The sequence below is a fragment of the Cavia porcellus genome, unplaced genomic scaffold, assembly GCF_034190915.1.
Source record: "Cavia porcellus strain 051 isolate PalLab524CR breed Dunkin Hartley unplaced genomic scaffold, mCavPor4.1 scaffold_11, whole genome shotgun sequence".
NCBI lineage: Eukaryota > Metazoa > Chordata > Mammalia > Rodentia > Caviidae > Cavia > Cavia porcellus.
The window spans coordinates 20477099-20496565 of record NW_026947494.1 but is presented as its reverse complement, the minus strand read 5'-3'; the positions used below and the strand labels follow the sequence as shown (position 1 = coordinate 20496565).

At 32.0% G+C, this 19467-nt stretch overlaps 1 protein-coding gene across 1 annotated transcript in view; it reads left to right on the top strand.

Annotated features, from left to right (window-relative positions):
* The window catches only part of Cdh10 (cadherin 10), a 161223-nt gene extending 146526 nt beyond the window's left edge, over positions 1 to 14697 (top strand). The window contains exons 9-12 of the mRNA XM_063258018.1: positions 1716 to 1837; positions 6544 to 6652; positions 9583 to 9834; positions 13635 to 14697. Of these exons, the coding sequence (XP_063114088.1) occupies positions 1716 to 1837; positions 6544 to 6652; positions 9583 to 9834; positions 13635 to 14125 (974 nt within the window). The 3' untranslated portion in view covers positions 14126 to 14697. The remainder of the gene's footprint in view (positions 1 to 1715; positions 1838 to 6543; positions 6653 to 9582; positions 9835 to 13634) is intronic.
* The last annotated feature ends 4770 nt before the right edge of the window (positions 14698 to 19467 follow it).

Sequence of the window (19467 nt, the reverse complement as noted above, 5' to 3'; positions counted from 1 at the left end):
AAGTACTCATGTAAATTTCTCAAAAATTTCTCAAAAATTCTCAAAAGTAAAAAGTACTCATAGCATATACTGGTTTGTATCATTGAATAACTTTCCTAAAATTTCTATTGGTTTGTTTGGTATTTAGCTAATTGTCTTTTTCTGCTATTATTAAAATTTATTTTTTAGTGAATACAAATAAACATGTAGTTTTTCAGCATATGTGTATAGCATACAATATTTAAATCAAGCTAATAGTTATCCTCTCAAACAGTCATCATTTTTATGGTGATACCTTTCAGAACCCTTTATTCTAGCTTTCTGAAATATACAGTACAAATGCCACTCTTGCTAAAGTACACTGTGCAGTGTCATGCCAGAAATTCACCCTTTTGTCTCATGGGAATGTCCTGACCATCGATGTACTTTTCTCCCTCTCTCCTGTTCTATACTTTCTCCCACATCTTGTAATCATGATTCTACTTTCAACTTCTATGAAGTAAACTTTTAAAATTTCTACATAGGAAGATACCATGTGCCCCTTGGTTTTCTGGCTTATTTCACACAATGTAATGATCACTTCACTCACGTTGTGGTAAATGAAAGAATCTCTCTCCCGTGAATGGATCCTATATCATTGTTTATCTCAATACAACTCTCTGTATCCATTCAGCAGTTGTTTGTTGGACTCTGGGTTACTTGTTGGCTGTTATATAGGACTTGATGAACAGGAGAAGGCAGATTTCTTTCCCAGTTTGAATTTTCCAGAGATTACACAGAAATTTAACGATACCCAAAGACTGAAATGCTTACATTATATAGGAAGAACTAGTACAATCTGAATCTTAGGTATGAAACTAGTCTTAAATATGACTGACACTTCCTGAAAAGTCCTCATTGGGATAATGCAATTAGGAAGAATACAAGGTTGCTACCTGAATCTAACCTAAAGAGATATTTATATTTTTGGATTTCATTTAGAGATAAAGCATGCTTAAAATGTATCATTTTATCTCAAAATTTGAATGCCTTGATGTTAGCATTTGTAGCAGAAATAATATTTCATCTTATTGAAATAGTTTGGAAGCAATTGTATTGAAATAGTTTGGAAGCAATTGTTATACAAAACAATACTTAGATTTTTAGAAGGATATCAGTAATGACTGCAGTAATGAAATAAACTTTCATATTTTCTTGTAAAATATCCAAAAAATTTTCAAATTAGTCATATGTTATAAGTTTTGAATGGAGACTTAAAAATAGTTGTTAAAGTATATTTTAGAGATAAAAGTGGTCAAAGGAATAAACCTTACTGTAACAACTGCTTCTTAGAAAATAGTGACCTTGGTCAAATAATTATTTGTAATTATATTTTCATCTAAAAGGGGTAAAAATTAAATGATACAGTGATGTATAATAAAGATCTACTAAATAGCTGTTCCTATTATATATTGTGATAGTAATGATACAAATAAAATCTGAAATCAGTATCACCGGGCTGTACTTTTACAAAGACTTTCCAAAATAACAATAACACTCTTGTGTCCAATAACAATCTAATTCATGAGTACTTAATTAGGTTCTGTTGTAATTTTCTTTATTGCATTTGCTCAGTATGTTAGAACAAATTCAACTTTTCTTTGCGTGTGAACATTTAATATCTGCAAGATGCCTATATAAATTAAATCCGATGAGCAAGCATGTCTTGCTAAACAAAATTTTCTTCTCCTTTCTAGACAATCCCAAAGAGACAACTCGTGTGGCTGTTTTTGTGAGAATTCTGGATGTTAACGACAACGCCCCCCAATTCGCTGTCTTCTATGATACTTTTGTATGTGAAAATGCCAGACCAGGACAGGTGAGCACCTACAGAGTTAGAAACATGGACCCATTTTAAGTGTGGGCTAAAGTTTCTTCCACAATCTTGAGAGAAATGATTAAACAGTTAAACACATACCTAGAAAATAACATCTTTAAAAAGTGACCAATGTATTTGAATCTGAAAATATTTTAAATAACAGTGTACCAGAATCACAGCTTCTTTGGAAGTCATAATGCAGAAATTAGCACTGGCACAAAAGTTGAGGTATGAGAAATAGCATTAACTGTGAGAAAACTGTAAGAAAAGTGTAAGAGAATATAAACAATCAAAGTGTATTATGTGCATATATATATATATATATATGGTAAAATGACACCCACTCTTTATATAACTGATATGCACTAAAATGAACAAAATATTTTGTTAATTGTAGCGAAAATTCAAACAAGAAGTAATATTAACTTTCAGAACTTTTAATAACAAGAATATAGCCCTCAGGACCCCTGCTGTACCACGAGATATATTTTGATAACTCCTAGGGAAGTGAAAAGTGAGAGAGAAACTGGAAAAATCCAGATATATAGGATCATGAAAACAATCAATATTCATATATATGCAAATATTTATTTGAAGGAGGGTAGTCAAATTTGATCTTTAAATTTGCATATTGCTTTTCACAGTTACAGCAATACAGGAAATGCTTAATGATAAGTTTTCATTCTTTAAAACATTTTTCCTGCATCACCTTTGTTTATAATTACTTATAATTTTTCCTCAATGGACTCATTTTATTGTTCAAAAAGCTCCAGCATATATGGCTGAAAGAAATGTTCTTAACTGAGTTGAGCATTATCTTCACAGAAGGAGATTGTATGTTATAAATGATAATTAGAAATCAAATCTGTTTTATTAAAGAGAAGCCATTGCAAAACTGTATTGTTTTGACATCATTCAATGCTTTTATAAACATCAATGTCATTGGTACTTTCTTATGCAAATTATATTGTGCCATAACTCAAATTCGTTCTTTTAAGACTCTAACAGGAACACAACAGCCTGGCCATTGTTTGACGTGGTAAAATTGCTGCAATTGGATTCATTTATTCTTATTTTAAAATGTTATGGTAATATTTAATTTGAAATACTTAAATGACTTAGCTTCTTTGAATTTCTTTCTTAATGAAAACATATCTACTCTAAAAATACCATGCCAAATAGCCCTCGACTTGATGGGCTCAGCATGACATAAATTAAAATCTTTTTGCTAAGACATAAATTACCCATACTGCTACTACTACATGTATTGCTCCCTCCATGATTATTCTATTTCATTTTCAAGAGATATCTTTTCACAGCATTTGAATCACTATAAATACAAATTTACAAATACATTGGAAATATACAAAATGAACAATTCTGTTTATTTTCCTATGTATTTTCTGTGGTTAACTATGGTCTACTTAATAATGACTCCATACTTGATTGGCATTTAAAAAATTGCTGGCATACTGAAATAAATATTTAAGTGAAGGACTGTTTTTAAAAAGACAGTTACACTTGATAGGTAGGATGTGGTTAATAATCTTTATCTAACTGGCTGCATGAATATTAGCCTCCTATACTGTTTTTAATGCGAATTGCTATTTTTAATAAGAACTGTTTGTTGTCACTTTGGTCTTATTGGATAAAACATGGTTGTGTTTAATTAAAACTGCTACATATTAACTGACAGAATTCTGTGTTATGACATCCAAGCAGACCAAATCAAAGTAATTTGACAAACTTCACTGCACCTTTTGGGAAATTCACTTCTTAGCTTGGTCTCCTATCTTCTTAGGGAAGCAGGAACATGTTAGGATTTCTGAGTACGCTTTAGTTATTTATAGTGTATCTCAGTCCAGTTGATACTCCTGCAAATTAAGTGTTCTTTAAGTAGCACTTATAACACTAACATGGGGAATATTTGCACTCATTTGGTGTGTGGACAAATTGGTAAGACAGAAATAAAACTAATTGCCACTCCCTCCTCATTTCTATTGCTTTGCCTTGCATTTTATTGTTGTTGTTAGAGTGTTCTGGTGCAGTAGAGAAGAAAAAGTACAAAATGAACAGGTTTATTGAGTTGAGGATGTGGAAAGGAACACACAACCAACCCGTGGCAGTTGGGCTGGCTCCTTTGACTGGAATATGGGGTATGGGACATAGGTAACCTTTGACTGGGGTGATGCTTAGGGATAGCACTGATGGTGCTTGAGGAGCTGATTGGAATTTTCTTTGTGCACTCTGGAAAAGGAAAAAGGAAGTTGTAATAGGGGAAACAATAAATAATGATTAGATTACTAAACATACTATATATCTTAAATCCATTCATTATTTCACATTCAGTGAAACTATATATAAATTAACAAAATATGTAAAAATATAAACTAAATATTTCATTGCCAAGAAGGACTTAACCTATATTTCCTCTTCATGGGCTCAGAATGAATACTGCATATCCTCAGGTTATTTTTGTTTCCAAATTGGAGCACTGGATTAGGACCGAAATGAATTTGGGCCCCAGTGGAAATAATGCAGTGAGAACCTTGAGAGAGTCAGGGGACGTGGCTTTCATTGCTGTGTGTTTGTCCACACCTGGTTTCTACTGCAATTCCTTATGGCACATCTATCAAAATTAAAGTAGTGTGATACTGAATGAATGTTTGAGAATCCCACGATTTTGGATATGAAAAAGATGCACAGGAGAGGCCAAGTTATGCCCCAAAGAAAAGCCCTTCATCTTTTAAAGGGAGTGACTCCATTTGCAACTGACATGTCTTGCACCCATAAGTGTGTTCTAATATGATCGAGAGTTTTCCAAATGTGGTTCTGTTTTCTATGAAACATTAATGTGCTTGATTTAGTCCTTTTATATGTAATGATAGTACATCAATTAACCATTGTCCTGTATATCAGTGATGCAACAATCTTTGATTAAAATATATGTATTCAGTTTTATTTGTACATATTTACACCTTCTTATACATTTAGATAAAAATACAAAAATCTGTCCTCAGAAGTGTTTTACTATGAACCGTAATGAACTGGTATTTTAGTTTGAAATTATTGTTACAAATGTCTACCTTGAAGTATTGTACGTTTTTATTTTAAAAGAGCTTTAAATCTATTTTTAAACTTTGGCAGTTTTGTGTCTATATGTGCATTAACATATTAATCTTAGTGACTAAGAATTTCTACTAACCTAGCACTTGTGGTGTTATTTCACATATGCCATTTTCTCTGTTCACATTACTTTCATAACTAACAATTTAAAACAGAAGCAATATTATATTCAATAAAAATGAGTCAGCCAAAAAACATTTTGGAATTAATAAATTTAAATAGTATTAAGTAGCATTAGTTTTACTTTTTCTTTTTAATTTATTCACATATATAATATACTTTTTATAATTATCAGTCCACTTATTCTTATTGTAGTTCAAATTTAGTAAAAGTGTTGTTTAAATTGTTTTACAATAATTCAAATTTTTAAACATATTTTTCTTGATTATGTTTAGACAGTATTCTTGTGTGGTTAATTACATTTCTTGTTTCACTTTGAAATAAATGATTAGAACTGCAATTAAGCAGGATAATGCTTCAAGTTTATTGCATTTTATTGCCATAACATATTTTTGAGAAAAATAAATTAATACAAATGATTGTGATGATTATAATGATTGTTTTCATTTTTCTAATTATTTTACCTAAGTTTTTGCATGCATTCTCTAATATTTAAAGTCATGCCCCAAATTAAAATCTCAGCAACAACAATTTTCATCTAGTACCCACAAATTATTCAATTAACTTAATGCAGTAGACATATATTCCTCTTAATTTCAGCATGTTTGATCATTTATAAAACTATATATAGATATATAGACATATAAAAACCTTTATAGCCCATATAAAATTTTCTCTCACAAAAATAAAATTTGCATTATATGTGCAAATTAACAGAATCTCTAAGAGCGTACATATTTGATGTTATTGCATATACCATGTGAATTTGTGTAATAATCTTATATACAAAAAGAGTTTCCTAATTAGTACATTAAATTATCTACTTTGCTCTTGGATAGCTTCCTTATATTATTTAGTACCTCATAAATCAATTAGAGATGGTCCTTATATACCATTGCTCTATATAATGTATATTAAAAGTTTAAAACTGTAATTTTATTGAAAGTACAACTGAATGAAAACTTTCTGTAGAAATAATGTTCAAATCTTTGTTCTTAAAAGTAACACAAAGTGTTGCCCATAAATGACCATCTTCTTTTGGAATTTTTACCTTCATTTTGGAAAAACAATGAAGACAAACTCAAAATAATTTCCTTAGTTTTTCAATATTAAATATACTCTTCCAGATCACTGTTAAAATTTTTATAAAATAACCTACTAACATCATATGATGTGTCTGAATTTATAAAATTTCAAAGAATAGAATACATTACCATTTATCATTTTAGGGGGAAAGATGATTTTCAGGAGAGATACAGAGATTATATGAATGGAAAGAGAGCAAGATCACTAAAATAACTAATCATAAAAGTTGAATTAACTCAAACATTCCTGCACAAGGAATAAAATGGATTGTGTCTTTAAAATATATGATAAGACTGAGATGTTAAAATTGCATATTACATACCAGATTATGCATGTGGAAGTTTGATTGCTACATAACCTTCTCTTTTCTGCAGCTAATACAGACAATAAGTGCTGTAGACAAAGATGATCCTTTAGGTGGACAAAAATTTTTCTTCAGTTTAGCTGCCATCAATCCAAACTTCACAGTACAGGACAATGAAGGTAAACTGTAGAACTTTTGCTTTATTATTTAAGATGACATTCATAGAAAATTTCCCCTTTGGTAAGCGTTAAAATATAGGTAATATAATCTTATTGATTTGAGCTATCAAATTTGGCATTCCTCAGATGCATAATCATATATTACAATACTGACTGGTTGGATGGTGTGTACTATCTTGAACTTAAACTAATACAGTAAGTTGCAGGGGTCCACATGTATTGTAATGATGCAATGTTGAAATTATTAGAAAGAGTAGTAGTTTCTGTAGCAAAGATAGGTAGAGCAGAAGAATAGAAAAACGAAAGGCATATTGCTATGCAAACTTTAATGATATTTAACAACAGAGGATTCATTTGAACCATGTAGGCATACAATGAAAAGCCACAAAGGCCTGTTGCAGATATTCAGGGCAAAGGCATTGCTGTAATGACATGTTATACTGCTGTCCTCTGTAATACACACATCTCACAACTCAAATTCTATTTCTTGTGTGTTCCAAAAGTTACAAATATGCATTTAAAGAAGCCATAAAAATGCTCATGACTTTTAACATTTTAGCAGTATTTTTCCTTGACAAACACATATGATTAGAATTATTATAGATTAAACAAAAATACATCATTAGGTTTTTCTGTGCTTAATAAGGTTTTAGGTTAAATGTATTGCCTCAGAGTCTTTGCTAAAATGAACATTTGTTTTAGAATACTTACAGACGTATGTACTTTAAAACAGGCCTAGTAATTACATGGTCATAGCTAAAGTACTTTATTTATAATGTGTGATACATCTTGGCAAAGCTGGACTCTCAGTAAGTTATTACTGGTTGTTTAAGCTCTCAAAAATCATTTGAGACAGTGAATCATTTCACATTGTTGCAACTATTTGCAATAAAGCATCTAATATAATCTTTGAATGAATCAATTGAAGATACAGAATCCTCTGAAATCAGTTTTTCCTAATTCCAAATATCTGAAATGTCCATACGTTCTGTCACTCTATGATGCTAAGGTTAATGGATTGGAAAAATAATTGGCAAGTTCAAATTAGAAAGTATGAAATTGAATTTGAATATGAGATAAACAAATTGTACATTTTAGTTTGCTGATCTTGGCGAACAAATTTCATAGTTCAGACTGTCCTTAGTACTGAATTCACAATACTGAAAGACAGTACTGACTAGACAATAACGTGCCTGCTTCTTATTCTTTTTAATTTTTTTCTATTCATGTGAAATTGAGCACTGCATGTTAAAAGTTAATATAGACTTGAAACAATATTGTCTTAACACAGCATTTCAAAGTTAACTGGAGAAACCACTGAAGATTGACTTTAATTAATTTTTGACAAATATTATCATTTCATTATGCTAGGAAAAGTACTTGATTCTATATAAGTTACTGAATTCAGGAGAAAAGCCCACACGGATATCAATGTTAATATCTTACTGCACAGAAAATCATTAAAATCTGATGGAACAGTTAATCCAATCCTGCGTAAATTCATCACTTTCTGTTTTTAGGTAAAGAGTAAAGGTATTACACTGACACAAATATCTTAATATTACTTCTCTTATATTTATCAAGATACTTATAAATGCCTTTAACACTGTGATATAATTTTTTAAATTGGCTTATTGTTTCTGTGGTAGATCAAACATTGTATTATGACTGTAAAAATTAATAAAATAATTTGAAATATAGTTATTACTGTAATGTAAAAAGTGTTTTACTCAAAGTATGAAATGTTTACAAAATTAAGATTCATAAATTTATAAAAAGTTTAAAAGGTTAGAGAAGAAAATTTGAAAACCATCTACAAACGTGCTAATATTAGCATGAGATTAATAATGACAAAAAATGGACCGTAATACATCTTAATAGATGTTTTGCTTAACTGTATGTTTGTTTTTTTTTTTTTTAATCGGTACCGGGATCGAACTCATGACTGCCTGCTTGCAAGGCAGGCACTTATGCCACTGAGCTAAATCCCCAACCCCTAAGTGTATCTTATTTTGATACTTCCAAGCTAATATAGTCAACTGATGCAGTAAATGTCACACTAGTAATTTAGATTGTTTTCTATTCAACCACTATTCCTGCAAAACCTGGTCACTTTGTTTTTCTGTCTTATTTATTTTATTTAGCAAACAACCAACATCTTTTCCTAAATTGACATTTTAAATAGTTCTGAGGTACTCGCTAAGCAAGACTAAATTCTTTGTATAAAGAAACAAGATAGAAAGGTATTACCAGCAGTGTATTTTGAAGTATTTGTTACTTAGGGCTAGAAGAAATTTTCATCCCCAAAATAACTAGATGAGTTACCATGTCAGAGAAAAAATCAGTAGAGTTATACTACATAGTTGAATATTATCATTTACTAAATCCTTGTATCTTTCTGGAAGTTTATTATGTACACTCCAAGAACAATGCAAATCTTCTTGTCTTCCACCAATACCTTATGTTACACACATACTTTAAATTTCAACAAACAGAAAGCAGTGTTCAGAAATGTTAAATAATTTTCTCATTGGTGATTATATACTGGAACAATGCAGCAATTTATACAATGTACACAATCATTTTCTTCATATCTATAAACATATGTTGCATTTACAAATGCATGTGTAAATAAAAAATAATATGATTTTCAGAAAACAAAAAATCTTAGCATCTATATAAAGTTGGTAAATGATTCATTATTACAAATTCATCATTTTTAAATATGATTATTTGAACATGTGGTAAATAAATATTTCATAATATTAGACTTTGAGCTATCTAGTTTAGCTCACATAATTGCATTATACATACTTAGTAAGGTTTATAATAGTTTTATATAATGTAATTTTATTTTTACACCAAACCAGCCACTATAAGACACAAATTTACTATTCCAAACTATTTGTGTATTTATTTATTTATTTTAGACAACACTGCCAGAATTTTGACCAGAAAGAATGGCTTCAACAGACATGAAATAAGTACCTATCTCTTGCCTGTGGTGATCTCAGACAACGATTACCCGATCCAGAGCAGCACAGGCACACTGACCATCCGTGTGTGTGCCTGCGACAGCCAAGGGAACATGCAGTCCTGCAGCGCTGAGGCCCTACTCCTGCCTGCGGGCCTCAGCACCGGGGCACTGATTGCCATTCTCTTGTGCATCATTATTCTGCTGGGTAAGGACCTTGAAAGACATGCGGGCATCCTATACTATGCGTGCTGCTAAGTAGGAAAGGTCACTATTAAAATATCTGTCCCCAGCTAACACCCAGACTTGGCTATGTACCTTAAATATGGAATACTGTTTATAGTAAGATATTTTAACTGATCAGAATGTATAAAATATGAGGCTTATATCATATTGAGTTCAAGACCAGGCTGGGCTATATAGTGAGTTCAGGGCCAAGCTGAACTATATAGGGAGACTCTATCTCAAAAAACAAACAAACAAATAAACAAAAGAATATATAAGGATACGTAAAGAGATGTTTCTGTGACAGTGGTCATGGGACTTTATTTATTGGATGTGAATTCAGAACTCAGGTGTAAATTGATACCAACATATATTGTATACTGTAATTATATTTTTATAGATTATAGATTAAAATACCAATATGCATGTATAGTCATAAAATATATTTTTACTACAATACATTAAATAAAGGAAAGCCAAGAAAAGTGAGCAGAGAATAGCTTTTGGAAAGAGGGGAGGTACACAATTGCAATTCCTGCAACTTGTGATGAACATTATGATGGATTTAAGTTTTCTTTGAAGCCTATGTCCAGTGAAAAAATTAAGAGACATCAATGACCAGTTGCCCGATTATTTTGTACTTGGTTTATTATTGCTCTCCTGAAGATGTAAAAGCATACTGTATGTCACTGTTTGTTTCTGGGTGATATGCTAGTTCACTCTTGAATTGCAGTAGGAGCTGGACAAGTTGGAGAAATGTAATTGGGTTTCAACTCCAACACTGAAACTTAGATATGAGCAGACGTCAGTGAGATTAAACAATACAAGGTTTAAATTGCCCATTATTGTGAGAAACACAATTTTTAAAATTGCCAGAATAAAAGGGTGTCCTGCTAGCAAACCTGTACTCAGCTACTGTCAAATTTTCATGCTTACAAGGTGAAGTTAAATGAAATAATTTAGCCTCTATTTCAAACTTTAAAATAATACTTAAATTTTAGTAATATTTTATGATATATAAAGAGCAAGTTATAAAGTTCGGACTTGCAATAAAAATATATTAAAAATAACTTCATCATCGTATATTTAATTTGGCTTAAGCAACTGAATGAAGGATTCAATTTTGCTACATTTATCACATCATAGTCACAGTCTAGTATTGTGCTTAACTAAATAAAAATGGATCATTCATAAAAGGTTTGAATGAAATGGTCAACTTTATTTTATGTATTGTTATTGTTTTTGCAGTAGGGAGGATCAAACCAGGGATGCTGTACTCGGGAGTTATATACCCAGCTCTTTATTTTTTTCTTTTTATAAATATGGTTCTAAGTGTCCTAGTTTGGTCTTGAACTTGAGATCTATGACTTCAGTCTCCCAACTTGCCAAGTAGCTGGGACAGGCATATACTACCCTTTTGGTTACTCTAGAATTTTATGTAGTTCAGGATGTGAGAATGTGCATTTAAAGCATAACTTTTATATTTCATTAGTATGGAAAATCATGTAGAACGAGCCTTTCCCCTGTATATCAAAGAATAATAAACATGATTATGTTTACAAGAATGTATAAAATAGATAAGGTTATTTTTATAATTTTACTTTCCAATAATAAAAAGATGCTCATAAACCTGCTTTACAGTAACTGAATCAGTGAATACAAATATGAATAATGTACTTAAATGTACATATTTTAATGGTAATTAAAATAAAAATTTAATCTGTTAAATGTATTTTACTTTAATATCTATCATTAAATAAAGTCATTCTGTTGAAATACAGATTAAAAATAAAAATTCCTAGTAAAGTTTCATTAATGGTCACAGACTTTATTGTTTATTGTATATCAAAGGCTGTAATTATCACTCAATTAAAAACATTTTTTCCTGCCAGTGAGACAGTGCCTGCCTGGCAATGTGAGGTCATGAGTTTGATTCCTGATAAAAGATATATAAATAAATAAATAAATAAATAAAATGAAATAATTTTTTATTTGACAAAATGTATGCTGTCTGTAAAGTGATTAACGGCTGTTTATACATGAAGAAACTGCAGCAAATATTTGAAACATTTTCCAAGGCCACATCCTTATGATTATTTGAGTCAAAGTACCTTCCTGCGAGAGACTCCTTGTATTCACAGGTTTTCAATGATCTATAACTTTATTTCCAACTCTTTCCTTCATTAGGCCAGGATGCAGGCCTTGCTGTCTTATATCTTCACTGAAATAACATAAAAATAGCTTTTTACCTGATTTGCTTGCATTCCACATAATTACACTTGATTCAATAACCGAGGGTAAATTGCTTTTTAACTGCCTTTGAATTAAAAATCAGACTAAATTTATTCTCTGTTTGCATTAGCTTAAAGCTATTGTTGGTGATATCTCCCCTAACCAAAAAATATGCAGACATTCCCAGAAGCAGGGAAATGATCTTGGACTTGAAGCTGCTCTTAGTAAATTTTCAGTCTTTTCATTTGTAGAAGTTCTTTTCCCCTAAGATCCTTAGATTGATAATAAATAAACCAAAGTCAACTTTCATGGCTTTATGTCATACATTTTTGGTTGTACATGAACTTAGGCAAAAGCAAATGATATTTACTCAAAAACTGGAGTGATTTCTGATTTCTGCATTTTTCTGCCTTTATCATGACTTACATTTTTAATCACACTAAGAGAAAGAAAACTTGCAGTCCAAATTATCTCTTTGATCATAATAGAAACATCCTTTGCTTTTGCTGCCATACAAAATATGGAAGAGCATTTTATATACACTTTTTAAAAACTTAGTCTTAATATTATGATCCCCATATTCTTTCAGTATTTCTCTTACAAGAGGCTAAATAGAGATATTTAAAATGGTCAGATTTATCATCCTCCTTTGTCTCTCCAAATCATTTTAAAGGATTAGGACCAAGATGTTTGGATATATTGAATAGGTATATGAAATTCTAAAGCAATCAGGTGATTTTGACATTAACTTTTTCCTATTGTTTATGTTATTCCCACTATTATGAACATTAATGTTATTGTTTTTAAACTTACTGCTTTTTATGGAAATCTGGATATGTATCTTCTAATGAATATAGTTTCTACTTGTGGATCTATATTTGCCTAAGAGGCATCATCTCCAATTCATGACTCTGGAGTTAATTCAGTGTAGTCAGGTAAATTTGTTCTTGATGTTATATGCACTAACAATTTAGGGGAAATTCTATTACAAGATATATATTTCCAAGGAAAACATTATAAATCTAGAAACCCATCTGATGTACAAATAACTTGCTTATTTTTTCAATAATAAAAGTCTTCTTTTAATAAAGTAAAAACTATTTAAATCCATCACGAAGTTATTACTATTCCTCTATGTCTCTTGAAAGATATTGATTTCTAATATTGTTTAGGAATGTAAAAACCGCGGGCGTATTTCGGACCTTCTTGTCTCGTTTGAAGCTGAGTTCAATTTATCCAAACATAATATTTTATGTCACTATTCCAAAAGATCAATATTTTCTATACAATCCGAAACTAAAGAGCTCTTAGAAAAAGAGTAATCATGCCACTGTGTTCAAAGACTATTTCACATTACTTTAAAAATAAACCAGAAACTTTGCTCATGAGGAAGCCCACCCTGGCTTCAACCTTCTCCCCCACACCACTCCCAAATTTTGATGATCAAAAGTAATATACTGTGATGCCATGCAAATTTTAAATAACTCCGTGTACATGAATGGTTCCAATCGATTGCTAATGCATCTTCTTATCTTTTTTTTTTTTTTTAAGTGATAGTAGTACTGTTTGCAGCTCTGAAAAGACAGAGGAAGAAAGAGCCTCTAATCTTATCTAAAGAAGACATCAGAGACAACATCGTGAGCTATAACGACGAAGGGGGCGGAGAGGAGGACACCCAGGCCTTCGACATCGGCACCCTGAGGAATCCTGCAGCCATGGAGGAGAAAAAGCTGCGCCGGGACATCGTGCCGGAGGCGCTCTTCGTCCCGCGCAGGACGCCCACGGCGCCGGACAGCGCGGACGTGCGCGACTTCATCCACGAGCGGCTCCGCGAGCACGACCTGGACCCCACAGCGCCCCCCTACGACTCGCTGGCCACCTACGCCTACGAGGGGAACGACTCCATCGCAGAGTCGCTGAGCTCGCTGGAATCAGGTACTACGGAAGGAGACCAGAACTACGAGTACCTGCGGGAGTGGGGTCCCCGGTTTAACAAGCTGGCCGAGATGTACGGGGGCGGGGACAGCGACAAGGACTCCTAACCTGGCGAGCTCCGCTGCACGCCGGGAAGCAGCTCTCTGGACACTCTCTCCTCTTCACAATATTTGATACCCAGAAGAAACTTCCTGTCACTCAGCACAGTATTTTTTCCCCATTCACGTCTTAATTTGTTGATTAATTAAATTAATTCTTTTCTGTAGGATGTCTCATGAAATATAAACGACAGTTTATTTAATCGCTTCCAAGAGCCAAAGCTATGGAAATTCAGTGTTGACCATCTTAGCAAATAAATGATAATTTCAGAATCATGAACAGGATAGTTGTCCCGTAAGGAACCTCACAAACAAACCCCTTCTTTTAGATACATGCCCTGCCCTTGCGAATAAAGCTTTTAAAGAAAAAAAAAAAAAAAGATGAAGAATAAAAGAACTAAGGTATATCCTGTTCTGTACATTACATTTTACAAGTATGTACATGTGGTGTTAGTAGGTGTGATATGCAATCTGGTATACAGACGTTTGTGCAATTTCATTTCATCAAATTCTATCTGCTAATGTTTTATATTTATATTTTTGTATTTATTTTTAAAAAAATAAACCAGTTTTTACAACTACATTGTCTCCAGCTTTCTTTTTTCTCCTAGGAAGAAAAACTTTCTTCATGAATTAAATATCTTGGTTCAAAATTCTGTTAAATGCAGGTAAGAAGGTAAAGTCATTATAATTAATGCTGAAGACTCCGACCAAATTAATATAACTTAGGTAAGAATATTTTTTGACCAGGTACGTTATGCTCTGGTACACGAAAAACTTCATAATAAAAGTATTGGTTATTCTTAAAACATTTAAAATGTATCATTCAAACAAATTTAAAACGTTTCCATTTTTGTGCTAAAGATACCAGCAACACAGCAGTTTCATTTTGTTCATATTCACTAAAGAAATATCTATAAGAATTGTACGTTTTCTCATTTTTGCATTCGTGCTATTGAGTTTCACAGGAAATAATAGTTCAGACATCTTAGGCTGAAATAACCTTTTAATGGAAAATATTTACCTCCCATTGTGATTTGGAAAATGCCTAGTAATAACAGCAATAATGCTGAATGTTCCATTAAGATACTGAGTTGCAATTATGTCAACTTTCTGAAAATGCATTACACATTTATGTGTAACAAAGTTCGTTTCTTCAGTCGGTGATTAATTCAATAAGAAATAAAAAAAACATTTAATTAATAAAAATCCCACCAATCAATTATCCAAAGTTTTTAAGAATGATGGAGGTTCCCGGCCAACAAATGATTTCACATGTTTCTAAAGTTTCTCGCTATGCATTTATAAAATAAATAATTTATTAGATCAAGAGGATGAAATCAGACTCCCCTACTGCATGTATTATAAACAATGCCAAAGATTTGTTCACTGATTAGTTAAAACCCTGTGCTTTTGGAGTAGGTCAGAGTGCAATGCTGACACACCCTTAATGCAGACTTATTTCAGTCTTTTGGACAATAATTGTCTTTCTAATATTCAAGTTTAAAGGGTTGATGTCATTCTGACCATAAATGCTTATTTTTTCACAGTAATTTAGTTGTGAGAGAAACCCAACCCTGCCCCATGTGACCTAATAACAATCATGGTCAGATTATATGAATAAGGACACATCACACTACATTATTTTGTACTTTCTCTACTCCAAGACTCACTAATGTATTGCTGTGGAAAAGGCAGAGTTTAAGATACACACAAAAGTGCTCACGTATCTTAAACAAAAAGAAAAAAATCCTAAATATCCTAGAAAGAGTATGCAATAAAAGTAAAGTAGCTGGGTGTGGTGGCACAGGCCTGTAATGCCAGCACTTAGGAAGATGAGGCGGAATTGTAGCAAGTTCGAGACCAGCCTGGGTTACAAAGTGAGCTCAAGATCAGCCTGAACTGCATAGCGAGACCCTGTCTTAAAAAGACAAAACAAAACAAAATAGTAAATAGATTAGCTATAAAATAGATAAATAGGTATCTTATGAACTTTTCATACTATGATTCAAAATATAATTTTGGCTGAGAATAAGTTTTAAAATTTCCAGTGTTACTCATTTTCATTAATATTAGATGTCAATAATTAAAATTCTTCATTTTTATTCATTTTTATTTAATAGGGATCATGCCAGTGATTTCTAACATAATTCTAAAAAGTTTCCAGAAGTTTGCTTTGAGGAGATTGATCAGAAGGCTTCTTTTTTTCAACATAAAGCTTATATTGTACAGCAATTATTCAATAATATACATTTTAAAATTTCTTGATAATTAAGATGATATGTTAAATATCAAATTTTATGGTAGCTCTGAAATCCAAAATGTATGCATTCGCAAATAACCTGTTTAAATTCTTACTAATTTCCTCCCCTTGAATTGTGTTTTTTCCTAAGCAATGCCCGATACTTTATATAAGTATTCCACATCCAGAATTTGTTTTATATGAAAATTGGAACAAATGTCTCGCTGTTTCATATTATTGATTTTGCGGCACCAATGTGGGATTTTCATTTGTTCACCCATTCATGTCTTCATTCATCAAGTTTTTATTGAGCATTTATAATAAAAATCAAAAACGTTCTAAGCCTTAGAAATGTAATAATAAATCATATATACTTCTTTTATATGTGTGCAATTTTTCTATTAATTAAAATGAAAACATGATATGTGTTATTTAAAATTCTGAGTTTAGAATGAAATTAACTAGATTTTAATATTAACCAAAAATTTAAAGAGCATCCTGCCATCCTGTATCGTTTTTAAATACTCATAAAAATATAGAAATGGTATATATCAATGTGATCAGTTCAGATAGTGATAAATTCTCATTGGTACTATTTTCAACAAAATATTATAAAATTTATATAATCATAAATCAATGTTCATAAAATGAGATTTCTGTCTATATGTATGAAAATGTTATATAGCTACAAGAACTGGAAAAATTTATCAACAGATTCATACAGATAAGCTATAATTGACCACACATACAGTATCTTTAAAATGAAACAATTTACAATTAAGGATATTTTATCTTATTTCAGCTATCAACATTTGTTTCTTTCCAAATATAATTTGTATGAAGCTGAAGCACCCATGTATATGCATATAAGCACTAACTAGGATAGACTGATTGCATAAAATATTCAACAATATAAGTCACATGTTTTCTGGTTTAAAATACACATACAAATTCTTTCAATAGGTTCAGTTAAAAGTACATGTGTAGTTAGCAAGAAAATATGCCATTTCTCATGTTTTTATGTAATGCAAGTCTGTTTGTTCAAATAAGGATGGAAGAATGGAGTAATCCCTGTAACCATTCAGAAGTCACCCATTAACCGTCATTCACAGTTATGCTGTAGGTTTGTTTGAAAGCTGAATGAGACAAATTAATGAAAATTCCAAACTTTCTGATATAACCAGGGACATGGCAGAGTGACTGAATTACCACTCATACTCCTAGGCAATTTTACATATATGTTCAAATATAACAAAACACGTGGAATTTAAGCAATAAAACTAATGGGAATTTTGTGCTCTCCTTGAATTAATGGACCTCCATGTTTGCCTCCACTATTGCCTCAGTGGACAGTAGTTGGTTATGATATAATATTTGATGATATACTGATATATTACTTAATATTACCAAGTTATCACATCACCATTTACATTCATTCTGGAATTGAAAGCTTTATTTAACTCTGCCATTTTTCTTAAGTATCACTTTTCTTTTACTGTAGACTATTTCAATAAATAAACTTTAATGTGTTGCTACTTTTTTCAAATACACATTTCAAAGATTATCTTTAAGCATTATATTGAATGCACAAGCAGGTTCGTATCACCAGAGTGTACATCACAAGTAAGTTAACTGAGTTGCCAATGATATGCTCCTTGTAGCTGAACCTCATATATTTTTCACTTGGACGTGAGACTCTTCAGATGTTTCTCCACTCCTCAAATGTACTTTTGCGTACAAACCCATCTATTATTACTTTTTTAAAAAGTTATGTTGGTAAAAGAAAAGAATTTTCACATCGTTCTCTTTCTCAGTCTTCACTAATCTCTCCTTCTCCAGAAGCTTGAATCTCAGTTCCTGCCAACAGTTAATATCTTCTCCCAGCCAGAGAAATGTAAGGCTCATGTTAAAATTGTTGCATTTTTTTTCTGTCATAACCGTGGGCTTTATGTGTGTGTGCCTGATATCTCCAAATGTATAAGCCTGAAATCCCAATGCCACTACAGTTTAATGGGACCTTCTCATTGTGTCCAGAGTTAGAATCATCCATCTTCCTCCCACAACACCAAAGCTACTTGCACCTCTCAGCTGTTTCAGTGTGGTTAACAATGTCATTCCTCCAGCAGGATGCTCACTGGAATTTAGAGCCATTCCAAGTCTCACTTTTTTTTTTTTCCCAACACATTCAACAGTTGCTTTTTTTTTTTTTTTCTTAAATGTGCAGAGTCTCACAGTGTTTCCTCATTTCCATTCCCTAGCCCAAGGCAACAACTCATCCCTCAATTAATAAAAACAATCACCTTCCTAATTAGGGTCTCTTTCCATCTCGTTCAACTTTCTTGAACTGTCAGAGCTGACATCCGAAGAATCTGTCACACTGAACCTCCTGTGTGATCCTTCCCTTCTGCTGGGCACTTCCTTCATTCCCCATTTGATTCAGAGAGAAAACAAAATTCTAATGATGGCCTGGAAAGTCTCTGTGTAGCTCTTTATTTATTCTTTTCATACTTATTTACTCTGTTCTTGTATCAACATATTTATCCTTCGACATTCTTGTGTTTATGCTGGGTGCCTATCTGTCTCTATCATGCTTTTTACCTTGCTTAACATTGATCAACCAACGTCTGTATTGTTATAGGCTTGCCTGATCTGTCCTTAAATGGAATTTGTTTTCTTCTTAACATTTTGCAATTTTTAGTATTTTAATGCCTCACTTTCTTTTTGTATTGCATTGCACACTATTTAGTTTTATTTTATTATTTTATTTTACTTAGAGACAGTGAGATAGGATCTTCCTAGTAGTTGCAGGCTAGCCTTGAACTCATGATGTAGTTGGATTGGCCTCGAACTCATGGCAGCCTTCTGCCTCAGCGTCCTGAGTGCTGGGATTACAGATGTACTCCATGATACCTAGAATGACCTATTTTCTTTTCTTTTTTTTTTTTTTTTTTGTCTTTTTTGGTTTTTATCGGTACCAGGGATTGAACTCACGCCTGCCTGCTTGCAAGGCAGGCGCTTATGCTGCTGAGCTAAATCCCCAGCCCCCCTATTTTCTTGTTATATTTATTTTTGTTTTCAATTACGCATAATACAGTAAAATTCATAGGAG